Source organism: Hemicordylus capensis, chromosome 2 (assembly GCF_027244095.1).
Source record: "Hemicordylus capensis ecotype Gifberg chromosome 2, rHemCap1.1.pri, whole genome shotgun sequence".
NCBI classification, from domain to species: domain Eukaryota; kingdom Metazoa; phylum Chordata; class Lepidosauria; order Squamata; family Cordylidae; genus Hemicordylus; species Hemicordylus capensis.
In genome coordinates, this window is record NC_069658.1 from 26,375,638 (window position 1) to 26,393,254 (window position 17,617).

The window sequence follows — 17,617 nt, forward strand, 5'->3', positions numbered from 1 at the left end:
AGCGGGTTGATTACTTAACAGTCTAAGTTTTCCTTGGAGCTCAGCCAACATATGGCTTACATATAGAGTGATGCCAGCAGGACACAGAATCTGTACAACCACCACCTCCTCTCTGGAGAGTCTCCTGAGCTTCCTGAAAAACCTTTGCTGAGAGTTAACACCACTGTGGACTATGATACAGGTGGTTGCAGGGGGATGGGAAAGAGCCTGTGTATAATAGTATAACAGGCATAATTTAGCTAGTGGAGTAGGTGCTTCTGCATGGTTCTCTTCGCTCCTGGGGCCACTCGCGTCACAGCCTACAGAATTACTGAGGGTCCCTTGCCAAGGTTTGGGGGCGGGGGTTTAAGCTCAGGGGGATTCCAGGAGAGGCAATGACAGTTCCATGGACTCTACATTCCTCTGACATGCAAGCCACCATTTATATGCCACCTTTCTACCAATGAACTTATTCAAAATCCAAAACAGTAACTTACAATCTAATAGACACAATACAAAATTTATGGGCAGAGAAGTAAGTCAGGTACAGTAGGCAGTGCAGGAGTGAGTTCTGGGAGGGAAGGAGCCAAAGAGCAACTGGTCTTATCTGGGCCAGTTAAAAGGACCTTGTCATCTCACCTACACCACAAATACAACTCGGTATAGATTATTCTGTGGAATGCCATTTGAAGTTAAGAAACATCCACCTTAAAGTCATTGTCTGTCTGTCTATATGCAGCTTTTTTATTTGTATACTGAAACATTCTGGCTGGGATTCAAAGTCCTGCTTTCGGTATATCCCGTGGGATGTTTGACACTTTAAAAAAATACACAGAAACAGCAGACTCCTGCACAGCATCAAAATCTGTTTTGAAAAGTCCCCTCAGTTTTAAAAGCAGTTTGCCATATGGCACTGTGTGGGGAGAAGGGGGAAAGAAACACTGCTGCTCAAGAAAAACAAGTCCAAAGCTGCCCTGGGCATATGGAGCTAGAGATGTGGCCACTTGGATCCCATATCAATAATTCATCAGCTATGTCTCCATCCCTATATTCCTAAGAAACATCATCTAAAATTATCTTTTTAACATAGGCTCCTATCAATTTGTGAGTGGGCATTAGGACTGGCAAAAGTTGACCTACATGGAGTACATTCTGATCCAGCATATACGTGTATGGAATGGTCCCAAATATTTGGCAGACTACTGCTGATAAACACCTTAAATATTATTATTTAAAAATGTCTACTTCCAAACTCATATATTGCCCCTCACTTTTAAAAAATAATTTTAATGGCAGAATATTTTCAAAAGTTAGTTTCTCTAGCTTACTTGAATGTGTTGGCTTTGGTCTTGTGTTTTGTTGCAGTACTGTTGTTCTAAAAGCCACAATGATGTGAGTATAGCAGCTGCAGATGCTTTTACATGCATCATTGGCTGGCATTCCTGAAATGGTTCTGTTGAGACAGGATCATAAAGTAGCCTCCGATCAGACCATCTGATCATCCATTCAAGCAAACGTGCAACATTGTGAAACATATACTTCATTTCTGGAGTTGGCTCCTCTCTTGGTAGAACATCATTCATCTGAACCGCTTTGTAGATATATTTATGAGCTAGATCCATTTGGGGGATAGAAGAAGCTTGTTCCAACAAATGCTGAGTTAATACTGGAGTAAGAGTGATTTCTTTACTGGAATCATGTGCTCCATATGTCAACTGCTGGCACCGACCAAATAATCCTCTTCTTGCAGCAAGTCTCACTGTTGAGGCATGGTCAGAAGGCTTAGCTGATTGTTGAATGGAGACTGGCAAAGTTTGTTTTTGAAAATCTTTTTCCTTTTCATCAAATAAAGAAGCTGGTTTAGAAACGCTGGACTCAAAAATAAGGGTGTAAGAAGAGCCTGCCCTGAACACATTTTGGCCTTTAGCTCCAATCTGTCGACGTTTCAGTGTTGTATGAACATCAAAAAGGAGAGAGTTGAGTTCATGTTCTCTAAGAAGTGCTGAAAAACTTGTAAGAAAAGGAACTGCAGAACTCACACTCAAATTGATCAGATCTCTTTCAAGCATGTAAGTCAAAAAGAGATCCAAAAACTTAATGTAATCATCATCATCGCGTTCAAATTCCCATTCACCAACCAGAGGCAAAACATGCTGACTGGGTAAGCCTTCATTGTTCTCTCTTTTGTTATCCCTTCTTTCCACATTGAACTCTTTTAACTTTTCATTAGTTTCTTTATATCCTGTAAACTCTCCTGCACAGTTAGGAAGTTCCCTACAATAGGGCAAATTTTTAAAAGGATGTAGGTTAATCCTATTTCTTCCAATGCAAATTAATTAAATCAACAGAGACACATGTTCTGCTTTCAATACAGATAAAGTAATTTAAAAAAAATCTATCAAGTAACTGAGATTCCAAGATTAAAGTGGTTCTGCAGCATACAAAATTATGGCTTTCAAACTAGTTAACACCATAAAACAGCATAATAGGTATTTTTATTTAAATTTTTAAAAAGTGACACCCTCAGAGAATATTTGTTATGAGGTGGCTATATAAATGAAGTTATTATGATTAAAAATGTAATAAAAATATATGAAAACCACCCTATTTATCCAGGCTTTTGACCCGAGGGAAAACTGGAACGATTTTAGCTGTTGTACCTACTGTTTTGCTATGTTCCTGTGCTCGTTTTTAAGTGTGTGTGTTTAATTTATTGGCCGACATGCTGCACAACAGAACACTGATGTTTCCAACCCACTGGGACCGCCACGCACGTGAAAGCCAGCCCTGGCGGTGTTGCAAAAGAGCACACTTGCACAACTACTTAAAATAGTGTGCAGGCACTTTGGTCTTCTTCCATTGGAAACCACTGACGTAGTGCAATGTAAGCACTCGCTTCCTGTTCGAATTAGTTGTGCACGTGTGCTCTTGTGCAACACTACCAGGGCTGGCTTTCATGTGCGCAGCAGCCCCGACAAGCTGGAAACACTGGCAATGTGTTGCTTAGCATGCTGTCCACTACTTTTAACTTGTTTTTAACGTGTAAGTTTTTAGATTTGTTGTGAGCCACTTTGGTGTCAACTGACAAAAGGTGACCAAAAAGTACAAAAATAAGTAACAAATGAAATACTTGTACAATAAATGTTAATATGATTATTGATTTAGAATTATAACTTCAAAAAAGAAAATTCATTAATTCTGGTTTAAAATATTTATATACTGTTTTTCAACCAAAAAAAAGATCAAAGCAGTTTACATAGCAAAACAAGTTGTAAATAAAGCTTTCTTTATTTTTAAAGATATTTTTATCCCAGAAAGGTCAACAAAGCAGCTAATGATTTATTACCACCAATAAACCAATTTAAACAAAAAATAATAGGAACTAAGAAATTCAACAGAAACAACCAGCACAAATTAATGAACTCTTTGGATCCCAAATATCCTCTGAAATAAAGCTGACTTCACCCAATGTCTAAAAGCTAATAAAGAAAGGGCAAGGTGAGCATTGTATACTCTGTGTGTCACCACTGAGAAGGCCCTGTGTAACCATCCTCTCAATATGGAAACCCTGCTCCATGTTCCCCTCCATAGAGTTTTAAAAGTCAAAACCAGCCCCTTGAATTATGTATTTCAGGTTCTTCTGTGAACAGGATCTGGCATTAGACTCACTCTGCTAGGATTTCATGTGGTCTCCAAGAACCAATTAGTCAAAGAGGAGAAGCAGAATTAAGTGGTGCTATTAGGCACCTGTGACTAATCCAGGAAGAAGGTGGCTGCCCTAGTATTAAGATAGAGAAGGGATGGAAGGAGAAATGAAACTATGTTCAGAAATTGTTCTAAAACTCATACTTGTAGTCTTCTTGCATCTGAGAAGGAATATGGTTTCTTGTTTCATACATTAACACAGCTTCAGAGATTGAGTCTGTTGTTTCAGCATCACTGTAAACCTGAGGGTTTCCGAAATCTGAAATTGTGCTTCTGCTTAAACTAGTCCCTAAAGATAATCTGTCATAGCAATATGTGCCAGGATCTTGGATCTCCTCTTCTGCTGGTTCCCAGATGCTTCTTTGATAGGGTCCTATATTCCTTGTCACACGCTTCAGTGCTTTCAGATTTACTTTCTGAGCAGCCTGTATAACAACGGACATCATTTCTTCACTGCTGGGGCCTAACCATTAAAACAGACAACAGATTTGTTATTATTAGTCTGCATTAACTAGACACTTTAATAGTCATTGTATGGTTACTTACATTTTGCCTGATGAACTTCACAAGCACTGGTGTATTTATTTACTTAATTTTTACCCTGCTTTTTGACTAAGAATCCATTTTCAATTGCATTCACTTCTCCCCTTTATAACAACTTCTGAGAAGTCTGTCTCAGTATCTTAGGAACTGAGACATTATTTTGGGGACTGTACAATTTATACCTGAGTTTTCCAAGGAAAAAGGATTTTTAAAGAAAAATGAGTACTTTAGTTTTTCTGCTTCCCTTTCCCTCAACATACTACTACTACTACTATTACTACTACTACTACTACATTTCAATCAGTCACCTTTATTACAGTCAAAGACCAGCACAGGATATAATACAGATACAGTAAAATAGAAGATCATGTGGCAATAAAGTCATATTACATTAAAATTATTATAATCTGAATTATGAAATAGTTACAACTACATTACTAAAAATTCATATGCTATAGACTATAAGGTTATAATTTATAAAATAAAACTCTAAAAATTGTGGAGAGACTAAAAAAATAAAATATACAACTATCTATAGAAGTAACAACATTTTAAAAGTATAAAATATTTAATATAAAATATAAGGTGAAATAGCTAAAATGTGAAGTAAAACAACTAACCCGCTACACGGGTTATGGGCTGGCAGTCAGGGTCCAGCGGATCTTGCACACTGCCATGCAGAACCTGGCAGTGTTGTACATGAAGGTCTGATTTTCATCCAAAAGCAGCATCTTGGTGTAATCTTGACTAGAGTGACCAGGGTATCTGAGAAGTAGGGGGAGTATGAGCTTGTTTTGGCTGTCTTTATAAAAGGGGCAAGAGAGGAGTACATGTTCAGTGGTTTCCACCTCCCCAGAGTCACAGGGGCAAAGCCTTTCCATGAACGTGATCTTCTTGTATTTGCCTTCCAGAACAGCAGAAGGGAGGGCATGACAATGCGCAAGTGTGAACGCCCTTCTGTGGCTTGGTATTTCCAACTGTGTCAAATATGCAGTGGGTGAGACCGTGAATCTAAGACTATCCAAGGCCAGAAAGCCAGGTGCCCTATTGAAATCCGCCTGGCATTCCGTGACCAGGATCCTCTGCTTGATGGCTGTTTTCACCTTGTCACAGCCCATAGCAAGCAGGAGGGATGGGAAGAAGCCCAGTAGCCCTACTTTGTTGTAGACTGCCCATTTTCAAGAGGATTGTCTAGCAGGGTTATCCTGCAGGAAATTGTCCTGCAGGGTTAGTGGGGCCAGGCCCCGTGGGCAAAGGGCTAGTTTGAGCCAGTGGTTGAAAGAGTCATCCAAACTTTAGCCTCAAATTTTATCGTACAAGTTTCCAAACGTAGAGCAGCATTGGCGACACAGCAAGGCACTTGTAACAAGCCCTGTTAGACTCCCTTCTGGGTTGATACGGGGTTCGTAAGGTTTCCTTGTGAGGGCTACATCTCACCCTGAGTGTTATGTCTGTGTGGAGGGCATGGATCAGATAAAGCAGATGTTGATCAGTTGTGGTGGATTTAAGCTTTTCCCATAGCTTAACTCAGGAGATAGAATCAAATGCGGCCTTGAGGTCTATAAAGGCAGCGTAAAGGGAGATAGAGTTGTTAGAAGAATACTTTACAATGAGATGTTGGAGCACCAGATACTGGTCAATTGTAGATATGCCTACCGTAAAGCCTGCTTGTTCATCTGCCAGCATCTCTTCTTGCTCTAACCAGTCCTTGAATTGCCCATGTACGTGTCATACAGCTTGTACATGGCATACAGCTTGCTGATGGTGTTGAGAAGGCTAATGGGCCTATAATTGACAGGGCCATCCCTTTGGAGGGTAGTCAGTCTTCTTGAATAGGTGTTTTTGGAGCTCATGCACTAAATCTTCATATGTCTCCAGGGGGGCAGGAGCAGAAGTCATAGATATAAGGTCTCGCCGGTAGCTCAGAAAGGGTTCCACTGCGAGCAATCCTCTATTGTTTGATCAAGCTGGGATGTCCATTTGGGTCAACATCTGCCTTGGCCCTTAGGTGTAGAGAGAGTCTCCAAGCATGACTGTTGGGCAAAGGGCTCCAATAGGAGGAGGAGCAGAAAGTGATCACCATCTAGGTGCAGTATGACTTTAAAGTTTGCCACAAAAGGTTCCTGGAGACAGTGATATTGTCAATGTTGCTTGTTTTTGAGCCAGATAAATATGTAAATTCTCCTCAATGATCACTCTCCAATGAGCCATTTAGAATTTGTAAGTTAAGTCTGGCCAACGTGTGTGCCAGGCAGAGCCTGGAAAAATTTGTTCTCTGATCCTCTGAAGATAGAGTAAGGAGTAGGAGCTCTGGACATAGCGTGGGTAGCTGATGATGGGAAAGCAGGCTGTGGTCATCAGCTCCCATCCTAGCATTGAAGTCGCCCCCCATCACCACCACTTTGAGGCTGGCCAGTAGGTGGTCACTTCTGTAATCTGCTCTAAGTGGACTGAGCTTGAACAGTACACATTTCCATTGCTGGGGTGGTAGAGATATACATTGATTATTAGTCACGAACTCGGACCAAAATGAATTAGCATGGCCATGGCAAATTGTTTAAGCGAAGTGAAGGGTTTCACTGTAACCTGCAAGGATGTGGGGACTAATACTGCCAATCCTTCTTTGAGCCTTCCATGCCCTGTCCCAGGAACTGCCCCCATTGAGAATGAATGGTATCCATTGAGTGTAAGGTCATCTGCTGTCCAGGTTTCCTGGGCTAGAATTATGTCAAATTGGGAAAGAAAGCTGTTGCAGCCTGTGTCTCTGTGACGGCTCCACCCTGCCATGTTCCATGTTCTGAGGTTGATCCTATGCTGGTCATGTAGATGTCATAAAGGCAGGGTGGATGTAAGGTTTGGATGTTCATCCGCATTCCTACTGGGAGCCTGCAGCTCTAGCCAGGCTGCAGAGTGTGGGGGAACTCAGTTAGCATCCATTCTGACTGCCCAGAAAATTCTGGGGTAATGCTGCGGGGAACCAATGCATCTTTCAGAGGCCCTGTGTCTTAGCTCCGCTCCTGTAGGTTTGCCAGTGGGGTTATGTACGCTTGCTGGCTCAGTCTGATTGTCTAAGGTGCTCTTGTCACTGTATCTGGCTATCCTCTCTATACTCCGAGGAGCATTGCTGGATAGTGAGATGGGATGTCACATCACTCTGCGTAGTCAGGCTATCTGGGGCAATTAGCACTATAAGGTTGTCGAAGTAGGGGTCAGTGGCAAAAGGCAGCTCTAGTCCGGGCTCCAGCAGGGCGATGCCCCTTGCGGGGGGAGCATTGTGAGGAGAGCTCGGACTCCTTCTCAGCCTGGAGTATGAGGGGAATGGGGCAGTGGGTGTTCTTCTGGGGCAGCCTGCATTCACTGTGCAGAGTGTGCTGGGGTTAGTACACATGTGCCCTCCCTGGTAGTGGGTACTTCCATGCCTAGCAGGGTGGTGGCTAACAATGAGAGATCCATCCCCAGAGCAGGCTGGCGTGCAGGGGGAATAGAGAGGCCAGGAGATTCATCCTCCAACCCAGAATCTATGCTTAGGAGATCTTTGAAATGAACTGACAGTTTTATTTCAGGTTTTCTGGGTGTGTTTATGGCCCCATTTCTGTTAGATCTCCATATCACTCTCAGAGTCAGAGTATGGGCGAGAAGCTCCACTAGAGGCTTTGTATTCTGTTTAACCTCAGCCAGCTTTTAAATATATATATAAATGGCAAATTCCTCATGAATTACTTTATACTTGGGACTCTCTGTGACAGGGTTAACTTGAGGAGAACTTAAATGGCTGAGAACTTTTGACCAGAGCAGGGAATTTATTGCAGTTGATTAGTCTCCCAGTGATGAGTGATCTGCCCCCCATGTCCCAAAAACAACGCCAGGCAGCAAGGCAGTAAATCTTTAGGCGATTAGCCAGGCGTGGAAGTTGAGCAGGAACGGCTGCTGTTCTAGAAGTCAAGAAGCGCCGTTTATAGCCATATTGGGACAGGAGGAAGTGAAACTCTTTCAGCTCTGTGTTATCAAGTTGAGTGAATAAAATTTCCGATAGCGAGGCCAATATGGATTTCTGGTTTGACCAGAGCCGAGAGTCCCTTCCAGGTAGCTCAATGAGAACTTGATGTGATTGCAGGATTCTGTGGCATCTTTGTCACGTCGACCAGATGTAGATAGCAGACAATCTTTGAGCCCACATAGAAGGGGGGCTGGCTGAAAAATACATTCAGCGTGGGAGCACTGCCCCTGTGTAAACTGTTCAAAGCCAAGCCTGAGTTTGTCTACTTTAGCAGATATTTCATTTAGTTTTGCTGTTATTGAAATTAACGACTCATCTGAGATAAAACATGCATCGCCTAAAAACTGGGTGAGGAGTTCATGGGGGAGCTGAGTGGCAGACTTGGCAGATTTAGGGTCCCCTTTTCTCAGCCCCATGGGTTGTCCCCAACCAGGCCGCTTGGTTGGTTCAGGAGTAATTAGATTAATTTGAGGTTCTCCTGTGGCACAGTCCTTGTTGGAGTGAGAAGGGCTCTCTGATTTGGGGGGAGGAGGGCTGTCTCCTTCATGACATAAGTCTGTAAATCTGTCCCTAGTAAAGGGAATCTTTTCAGCAGAAGAGTTCACTGCTCCTCTCTGCCTTGCTGGTGGCAAGAGTCTTTTCTCCACCTCCCAGATTAAAGTTGGCACCGCTTTCATTATCAGAGCTTTCTCTGCTGTTCCTGTTTCTTTTTTCCCCTTTCAATGACATGATGGATATGGGGAAAAGATGCTTCGGAGAGGGTTGTGTCCAGTGGCTGTGAAGCCTTAGCAAGGAGCTTCTACCCAGTCACCATCCTGGCTCCTCCCACTACTACTACATTTATATAGTAGTATATTATATTTGTGCACCGCCCCAAACCTCCATCTCTGGGCAGTTTACAGGAACATAAAACAAATTAAAACAGAAATTAAAACCTTAAAACAATAATATTCACAAGTCTGCTTAAAAAGCTTGGGTGAATAAATGTGTAGAGACTTTTAAAAAATTGTCAGCGATGGGGAGGTTCTTATTTCAACAGGGAGCACATTCCAGAGTCTCGGGGTGGCAACAGAAAAGACTCATCCCTGTGTAGCCACCAGATGAGCTGGCGGTAACTGAAGACAAACCTCTCCGGATAATCTCAATGGGAAATTGGGCTAATAGCGAAGACATTCTCTTAAATACCCTGGGTCTAAGCTGTTTAGGGCTTTATAGGTTATAACCAGCACCTTGTATTTTCTCCAGAAACTTATTGGCAGACAGTGTCGTTCTTTTAATATAGGAGTAATGTGGTCTCTTCGAGATGACCCAGAAATTAATCTGGCTGCCATATTCTGTACCAACTGCAGTTTCTGGACTATGTACAAAGGCAGCCCCACATAGAGCGCATTATAGTAGTCAAGTATGGAGGTTACCAGCATATGGACTACCGTTCTGAGGTCATTTATCTCAAGAAACAGACGCAGCTGGCGTATCAGCCAAAGCTGATAGAAAGCACCTCTGACTACCAAATACATATTAGTAAAATTATACTTTAGTTGCCCATTTTTTGTGTTTCCCTCAACATCTTGCATGGTACCTTTGACAATGCAGTGTCTAAGTCGCTGGTGCAGAGCATTATATTTCTCTCTTAATGGAACTCTTACATCTTCGAGGTTAGGAAATGCTTTCACCAAAATCTCTGCCACCTATACCAAAAACCAAGATAAAAATTTTAGGGATGGAATTTACTTTAGCAAAGTTTTCAAAGTGTCTGTGTACAACTATGAACATTCAAAAAGAAAACACTTGCAAGGACACCAAACTTCCCATAGCTTGTGACTCAGGTGACTTCACCTTTTTAGTTGGTGGCAATTCTCCAGTAAGACTTAGAATAATATCCTGGACAAGTTCTTCAACATTCATGAACCTAGCAAAAGGGAGCATACGACAAGCCCATTCCAAAGCACTGAGGCAGTGCTCAACTATACAGGCATCAAATTCAGTCCTCTTGCATTCCTGGATAGAGAAAACACCAAATTAACTGGTCTCTAAAATGTTTGCAGTCAGATATTCTTAATCTCTATTTGTTCAGATGGCAGATCCCTTTTTGTTCAAACCTGAGTCTCTCCCAAAATGGCAAGTGAGGACACAACTTTCAGAGCAAAAGGTGAGGGGAGAAGAACCCTCTCTCCTCCTATAATTTAACTTTATGCAGTCCATCACCTAAACAGGCCGGTTGCTGACATGTGTAGCTTGAGCCTTAGGTTTGGTTCAGATGATAATTTAAACCACTGTTTAGATTATCATGAATGTGCCTCAGGCTTATGTGCTTCTCCTATCTCTCGCATACAATAAAAGACTGAATTCACATTTTGATTCTAGTTTATTTTTTTAAAAAGCACCACAGTGTCCCAAGCTTGGATGTAATGGGGAATTGTGGTTAGGTCTAAAGCAAAAGCTTTTGATCTCCACTGCCCTCACACAAAGGAATGTACAAGCCCAAACGAGTGTCCCTCACACAAAGGAGCATGGGGGAATGTGTGGGCCAAAAGTTCAGATATAATTAATGATCATCTAAACCAGTCTGACAAGCTTTTGAGCAACACAGTCCATCATTTATTTAAAAAAATTTAAGAGGACTGGATCATTGATATCCTGTATCATTCTTCATAGGGTTAAAGATTTTGTGCCATTATAATTACTTTCTGATTCTCCAAATTCTCTCTTGCAGCTTGGTACTGCCTGCAACTCTCTGATAACCTTTCACGAACATGAAGCATCCAACACAATGCACACAATTCCCTAAAGCACCCTGTGAGAGAAAACATGAAACAAAACTGTGAGATATCTTGATCAGTCAAGAAAACAGAAACACCACAACACAAATTTCAATTATCTGTGCCTTTCCACTGAAAATGAAAAGGCACTTCTCACTTATAAGTAACAGCTTTAAGAGAGAGTTCTTTGAGGGCTTCCTAATGACATTTACTTCATTCGGATTTTGGTTGTACCACATTTTGTCAATAGGAATCAATTAGGGCTGATTTATCTCCCTAAAAAGTATTACCCCCTCTAAAATAAATAACTGGGCAAGTTGTTTAGAACAAGACAATTAAAATACCAACAGGAATAAGCTTTCCATTATAGCTTCCAGCTACTTTACTGCCCCTTGTACAGATCTCTGAGTGGTTCCTTGAAGCTACATGTAATGCAGTCAGTCCATGGAAACACCTTAAGTAGATACACCCTTTTATTGCTTCAAAGAGTAACAAGATGTTCTGGTAAGAACTAATCTGCCTACTTTCCTTTCACTATAATCTTAACTGATAATTACAGTCTTCACAAGTTAGCCCACTTCCACCTCAAAATGTTCACATGTCCACCATCTTGAACTGGGGTGAATGACATTACCACAACTTCACTGATGAGGTGTCCCTATGTGTTCCTACAATTGTACCAAATTTGGTCCAAATCGGTTAGGCCGTTCACAAGTTAGCCCACTTGTGTCTCTAACGTTCATGCGCCTGCCAGCTTGAACTGGGGTGGATGACATCATCACAAACTACACTGTTGAGGTGTCCCTACAACTGTACCAAATTTGGTTTAGATTGGTCCACACATTGAAAAGTTGATAGGGACTCACACATGGACACACAGAAAGTTAGGTGAGCTCATAGGCTTAGGCTAAAAATGAGAATAACTGGACTGAGAACCTGATTCTTTGTTTTCGTCATCTATTTAGTAACACCCCACCCCCTCCACCAAATGCCCCTCTTCACAAGGTCTAATGTCCAACACAGCAAACCCAAGTCTCAGGAATACAAATGTTTTCCTGCAATATTCAATCAGTGAAATGGCATGGAGACGGAGACAGAGATGCTTTAAGAGGGGTTTGGATAACTTCATGGAGGAGATGTCTATCAATGGCTGCTAGTCGAAGGGCTATAGGCCACCTCCAGCCTCAAAGGCAAGATGCCTCTGAGTACCAGTGGCAGGGGAGTAACAGCAGGAGAGAGGGCATGCCCTCAACTCCTGCCTGTGGCTTTCAGCGGCATCTGGTAGGCAACTGTGTGAAATAGGATGCTGGAGTAGACGGGCCTTGGGCCTGATCCAGCAGAGCTGTTCTTATGTTCCTATGAACAAAAGGGTTATTGCCACCTTCTAATTAATTGGCCAGTGGACAGTATCCTCAGAATGGAGCATAGATGTCTCAACAGTGCTATCGTGGGACAGACCTCACATCTCCAATTTTACCATTTAAAAACACTTTTCAGTCCCTCTGTACTTTTGCAGATACAAACCTATTGTTTTACACAAAACAACATCAATGCCATGGTCTCCTGAAGATGTAGGCCTAAAAAATGCTGAATAGTACTTGCAATAATTAAGCAAGTTTTCTGGAAGAGCACTTAAAGAAGCAAGAGCACCTTTCTTGCGAATCTGAAAGTGTGAAAAGAAAATAAAGGTTACTGAGAAGCATTTAGTTTGTCATAAGATAGAATACATGTTCCTAGTTACTTTTAGCTGAGCCCATATTTTAAGGTCCATGTGAAATCCAATTCCTTTAAAGAGTGTAGGGCAGGACATGGAGTGATACTTCTGTATTCTTGGAGTGGGAACCATAAAAGGGAGACTGGGAGGGAACAACAAAAAGAGAGAGAGGGAGATGACAAAAACAAGCATGTGGATAGTGACTAGAGGGAGCAGCCCTGAGATGACAGGAAGAAAACAAAGGGAAGTTCAGAAAGGGAGGAAGGAGATAACAAGAAGGAACAATGGATTGCAGAGGATCAACATGAGACTCGCCTCAGCAGGACATATTCTTTTCTCCCATGTCACTGCCACCATGTCAAACTTGTAGTCAAACTTTTGACACAGGATGACTGCTGCCAACTGCATAAGGGATGGAATAAAAGAAGCAATTTGGCATGCTTCATTTCACCCCTGGTTATGTCAATTATCATTTGTAGAGTGGCAATGGTTAAGGACAGTGGGAAGCATCCAAACTAATGCTCTCCCAGAGTAAACCCATGAATGGAAAGAGCATTAGGTTCATGGAAGGGGTCCTTGTTCTAGTACAGCACGCCTTCTGTGCATGGAAGGAGTCTATGCTGGCAGAGCATTAAGACTCCATGTCTGCCATTGTTTGTTATCCTTGAATGAAGGAACAAAATGGCAAATAACACCCCCCCTCCCGAAGTCAATGTTGTATTTTTCCTTCAGAAGGAGGTATCAAATTTTATGCCTTCTCCTGATGATGCTGACATGGAGAAATAGATTTGGGTGTCCTCAGCATACTGATAACACCCCTGTACCAAAACTGATGATCTCTCCCAGCGGTTTCATGTAGATGTTAAACAAATTCATGGAGGAGAGGTCTATCAACGGCTACTAGTTGGAGGGCTATAGGCCACCTCCAGCCTCAAAGGCAGGATGCCTCTGAGTACCAGTTGCAGGGGAGTAACAGCAGGAGATAGGGCATGCCCTCAATTCCTGCCTGTGGCTTCCAGTGGCATCTGGTGGGCCACTGTGCGAAACAGGATGCTGGACTAGATGGGCCTTGGGTCTGATCCAGCAGGGCTGCTCTTATGTTCTTAAATTAAACACCATTTGGATACTTAAGAAGTCTTCTGTGTAAGGCTTCTTAAAAAGCCAAACTATGGCTACTTTAGAGCGTAGAATATTTCTGCTGAAAGAAAAGAAAATGGGGATACCCTAAGTAAATTAGCATCACTAAGCACAAAGTTAAAAGTAATGTCATTGACTCACCTTTTGCATTATTTTCCGTGCCCGTTTCAACTGTGCAATATACCACTGAGCAGCAGGGAAAGAGCAATGAGCAGCCCGGAAAAGCAGAAGAACCCGTTGAACAACCCCGGAAACCTTCTGCCGATAGTCTCTCTCAATTTTTAATGGTAAATCTGTATATTCTTCCTGAATATTCCAAAGAACATAAGAGTATGACAATTCAACAAGAAAAGATACTGAGTGCTGTGTAAATTCTCTACCCTAATTCAGATATGTATGTTGGTTATTTCTATACCAGGAGCTAAAAACAAGTTGATCACCAAAACAAACCAACAAACCAACAAACCAACACCCAGTACAATTTCCAAAGGCCTATAATTGTGTTTTACTGTAAAGATAATTAATGCATATGCTCAGATTTGCTCACTGATCTCTCACATTCACAGGGATCACAATTAATTTCAGTGGAAAGAAGTGATTTGCATACACAATTGGTTTTTTTCCTTTCAGAAAAAAATATGAAAGCCCTTCCTGGTAAGAATGCTCTAAGTACGCGTCTGATGTCCCACACTAAATCACAGTACCCATCAGCAGACAGAGGAATCAAGACAGACATGCAAAAAGATTAAGTAAAACGGGCTGATCATTATGGCACTTCATAAGTTATTGAAGAAGGAAGCATTGCTAAAGTTATTCCAGAAGGCAAACTGACCTAAACACAATGGAAAATAACCGACAAACTCTCATAGCCTGTGTCTTTTGTTACTACACTTTTTTTTTTGCTACATTCCCCTTTATTTATAATTTAGTTAAAAATAAATAAAAGCAGCACTGATTTTACTTCCAAAGATGCTTACTTCACTAAGAAATGCTGGCTGAGGACAGTATAAGGGTGGTGCAGGAAGATATAAGCCATCAGGCACCAAACCATTAAATTTTCTGCTAAGATCCTTGGCAGAGTCCACCAAAAGCTGAAATGTCTCTGAGAGAATATCTGCTTCTGCCATAACCGCTGCTTTCAGTATTTCTTCAACTGAATTAAAAAGCATATTTGCATCTTCCTCTTCAATAGGATCTAATGAAAGCCAACAGAGGAAGAAATAAAAATGATGAATTAATTTAATGCATTTTTAAATGTTTGTACTTCTAAATCTAGAAATTAATTTATCAAGGTCAAGATATAGCTTGATTGAGTTACTTACTTTTTGATTAATTCTTCTGTCAGAAATTAAGGCTCTATACTTGAGTTTAAAGAGAACATATGCATTCTGAACACTGAATAGTTCATATAATCAGCATAACCATTCCCTGATCTCATTTCATAAGATTACAACAAGATAGTATTGTCAAGAGTTCACCTAGGACAGGAGTTTAAATGACAATCTGCATTAAAAAATAAAGTTTGTTAGATTGGATCCCATATTTTACTCAGGAGATCTATCAACAATATTTTGATCCTGTTGTTCCAATTTCCTTAGGCCTCTGTGATGAAAAGTCAACAATAATAGCTGGAGTAAAGAGGAAGAATAGCCAGCTCACATCATATTACAGGTTGAGTATCCCTTATCTGGACATCTGAAATCCGGAATGCTCCAAAATCCGGAAACCAGCACGGCATGCGCCGTAACAAAACAAAAACCAAAACATCTCCGCTCACTCACTCGCTGATTCCCAATTTTGCTGGTTTTACACATGCAGTCAAAACTTACTTATTTCAGAAGGCTGTCAGTGACAGGGGTTTTGTCTGCAATTCTCTCTAGTTGCAGCTCTATTTTTATTGTGAAGCTTTTAAATGTTTTTTATGTTCTTGCTTTGGTGCTAGAAGAAAAAGGGAAAGCTTCCCCTCCTCCACTCCCTGCTCAGTTTGGCGCCTGCTCTGTTGGAGCCCCCCCCCCCCCAAATACAGTAACCTTTCATGTTTAGACTTGGATCCCATGCCCAATGTATTTCATTATGCAAATATTCCAAAATCCGGAAAAATTCAAAATCTGGAACTCTTCTGTTCCCAAGCAGTCCGGATAAGGGATACTCAACCTGTATAGTAATAAGTTGATCCCAGGACATACATTTTATAGTATATGAAATGTATTTTATCATGAAATTATTATGAAAAAGGAAAGATCTCTGTCTGAGCATTTTATAATTACTTTTTCATAACAAGAAAAGACCTCAGTCTGAGTATTTTATAATTACTTTTTCATAACAAGGGAAGACCTCAGTCTGAGCATTTTATAATTACTTTTTCATAACAAGGGAAGACCTCACTCTGAGCTTCTGCCAGTCACTATAGACAATACGGAGCTAGGTGGACCAGTGGCTTGACTTGGCATAAGACAGCTTCATATGTTCAAAAAAACATACTGAAGGGATTGTAGATCATTCATTGGGCAGTTATCATAGAAAGGAAACTTGTCTGTGTGTGTGGAGTACAAAAAGATGACTGACAACAGAGACAGACGAAACCAAATTTTAGTTAAACGTTTCAGCTTGTGCTTTCATCAGCAACAGATGGATTTTTAAAAACAGGTAATGTGAGCACATACAGCTCACAAGGTAGCAGGTGAGAATGCTGTGTTAGCAGAGTTCCAAGGCAGGTGATAAGAAAAGAATGATGGATAGATTAGGGGTGTGCAATTCGGGTATTTGGTGATTTGGTTCGGGACCCGAACCGAATCACCCCTGTTCTGTTTTGTGCCCGAATATGAGCCACCCGAATCACCCTTGATTCGGTTCGGATTTAATCTGAATCCGAATCGATTCAGTGGGTAAAAAAGGGGCCCAGGGGCAAAATTTTGGGGTGGAGTGGTAGTGCCCAATGGGTGGAGTCTACCACCCCAATTTCAGGGGAATTGGGCAAAGGGCTGATTTTTGGGGAATTTTTGAAGTTTTAGTGACTTTGGGGCAGTTCGGGGCATAGCATGGGATCTGGGCAAAAGGAGTGGGGTGGGGTTGTAGTGCCTAATGGGTGCAGGCTACCACCCCAATTTCAGGGGGATCGGGCAAAGGGCTGATTTTTGGGAAATTTCTGAAGTTTTCATGTCTTTGGGGCAGATTGGGGCAGAAAGTGGAGCCTGGGGCAGAATAGTGGGGTGGGGTGGTAGTGCCTAATGGGTGGAGGCTACCACCCCAATTTCAGGGGGATTGGACAAAGGGCTGATATTTTGAGAATTTTTGAAGTTTTAGTGACTTTGGGGCAGTTTGGGGGCAGAAAGTGGATCTGCCCCAAAAGAGTGGGGTGGGGTGGTAGTGCCTAATGGGTGGAGGCTACCACCCCAATTTCAGGGGGATAGGGCAGAGGGCTGATTTTTTGGGAATATTTGAAGTTTTGGTGTCTTGGGGCAGATTGGGGGCAGAAAGTGGATCTGCCCCAAAGGAGTGGGTGGGCTGGTAGATAGTGCCTAATGGGTGGAGGCTACCACCCGTCCCCAATTTCAGAGTGATTGGGCAGAGGGGTGAATTTTGGTGAATTTCTGAGGTTTGTCTTCATAAGGTGAAGTGTGCTAAATTGATTACTTCCTCATATTCATAGTAATTGAGAGTGTGAAAAAGTGAAAGTGGTGTCATGAGAGTTGTTTAATTGAAAAAAATCTCATTTGCTATGATAGATCCACTTTCTGCCCCCAATCTGCCCCAAGACACCAAAACTTCAAATATTCCCAAAAA

General features: G+C 41.8%; 1 protein-coding gene and 1 long non-coding RNA gene across 8 annotated transcripts in view; one reads left to right on the forward strand and one right to left on the reverse strand.

Moving 5' to 3' along the window:
* The window catches only part of CPLANE1 (ciliogenesis and planar polarity effector complex subunit 1), a 200,493-nt gene that overhangs the window by 106,159 nt on the left and 76,717 nt on the right, over window positions 1-17,617 (reverse strand). For all 7 annotated transcript variants that reach the window (XM_053297186.1, XM_053297187.1, XM_053297183.1 and 4 more), the window contains 8 exons: window positions 14,812-15,029; window positions 13,976-14,140; window positions 12,508-12,646; window positions 10,909-11,018; window positions 10,061-10,222; window positions 9,804-9,912; window positions 3,829-4,147; window positions 1,308-2,253 (listed from right to left, as the gene is read on the reverse strand). In XM_053297186.1, the coding sequence (XP_053153161.1) occupies window positions 1,308-2,253; window positions 3,829-4,147; window positions 9,804-9,912; window positions 10,061-10,222; window positions 10,909-11,018; window positions 12,508-12,646; window positions 13,976-14,140; window positions 14,812-15,029 (2,168 nt within the window). The remainder of the gene's footprint in view (window positions 1-1,307; window positions 2,254-3,828; window positions 4,148-9,803; window positions 9,913-10,060; window positions 10,223-10,908; window positions 11,019-12,507; window positions 12,647-13,975; window positions 14,141-14,811; window positions 15,030-17,617) is intronic.
* LOC128345343 (uncharacterized) lies at window positions 7-14,962 on the forward strand. The gene is made up of 3 exons (XR_008316390.1): window positions 7-181; window positions 14,029-14,121; window positions 14,465-14,962. It is a non-coding gene; the product is annotated as an uncharacterized LOC128345343 (long non-coding RNA).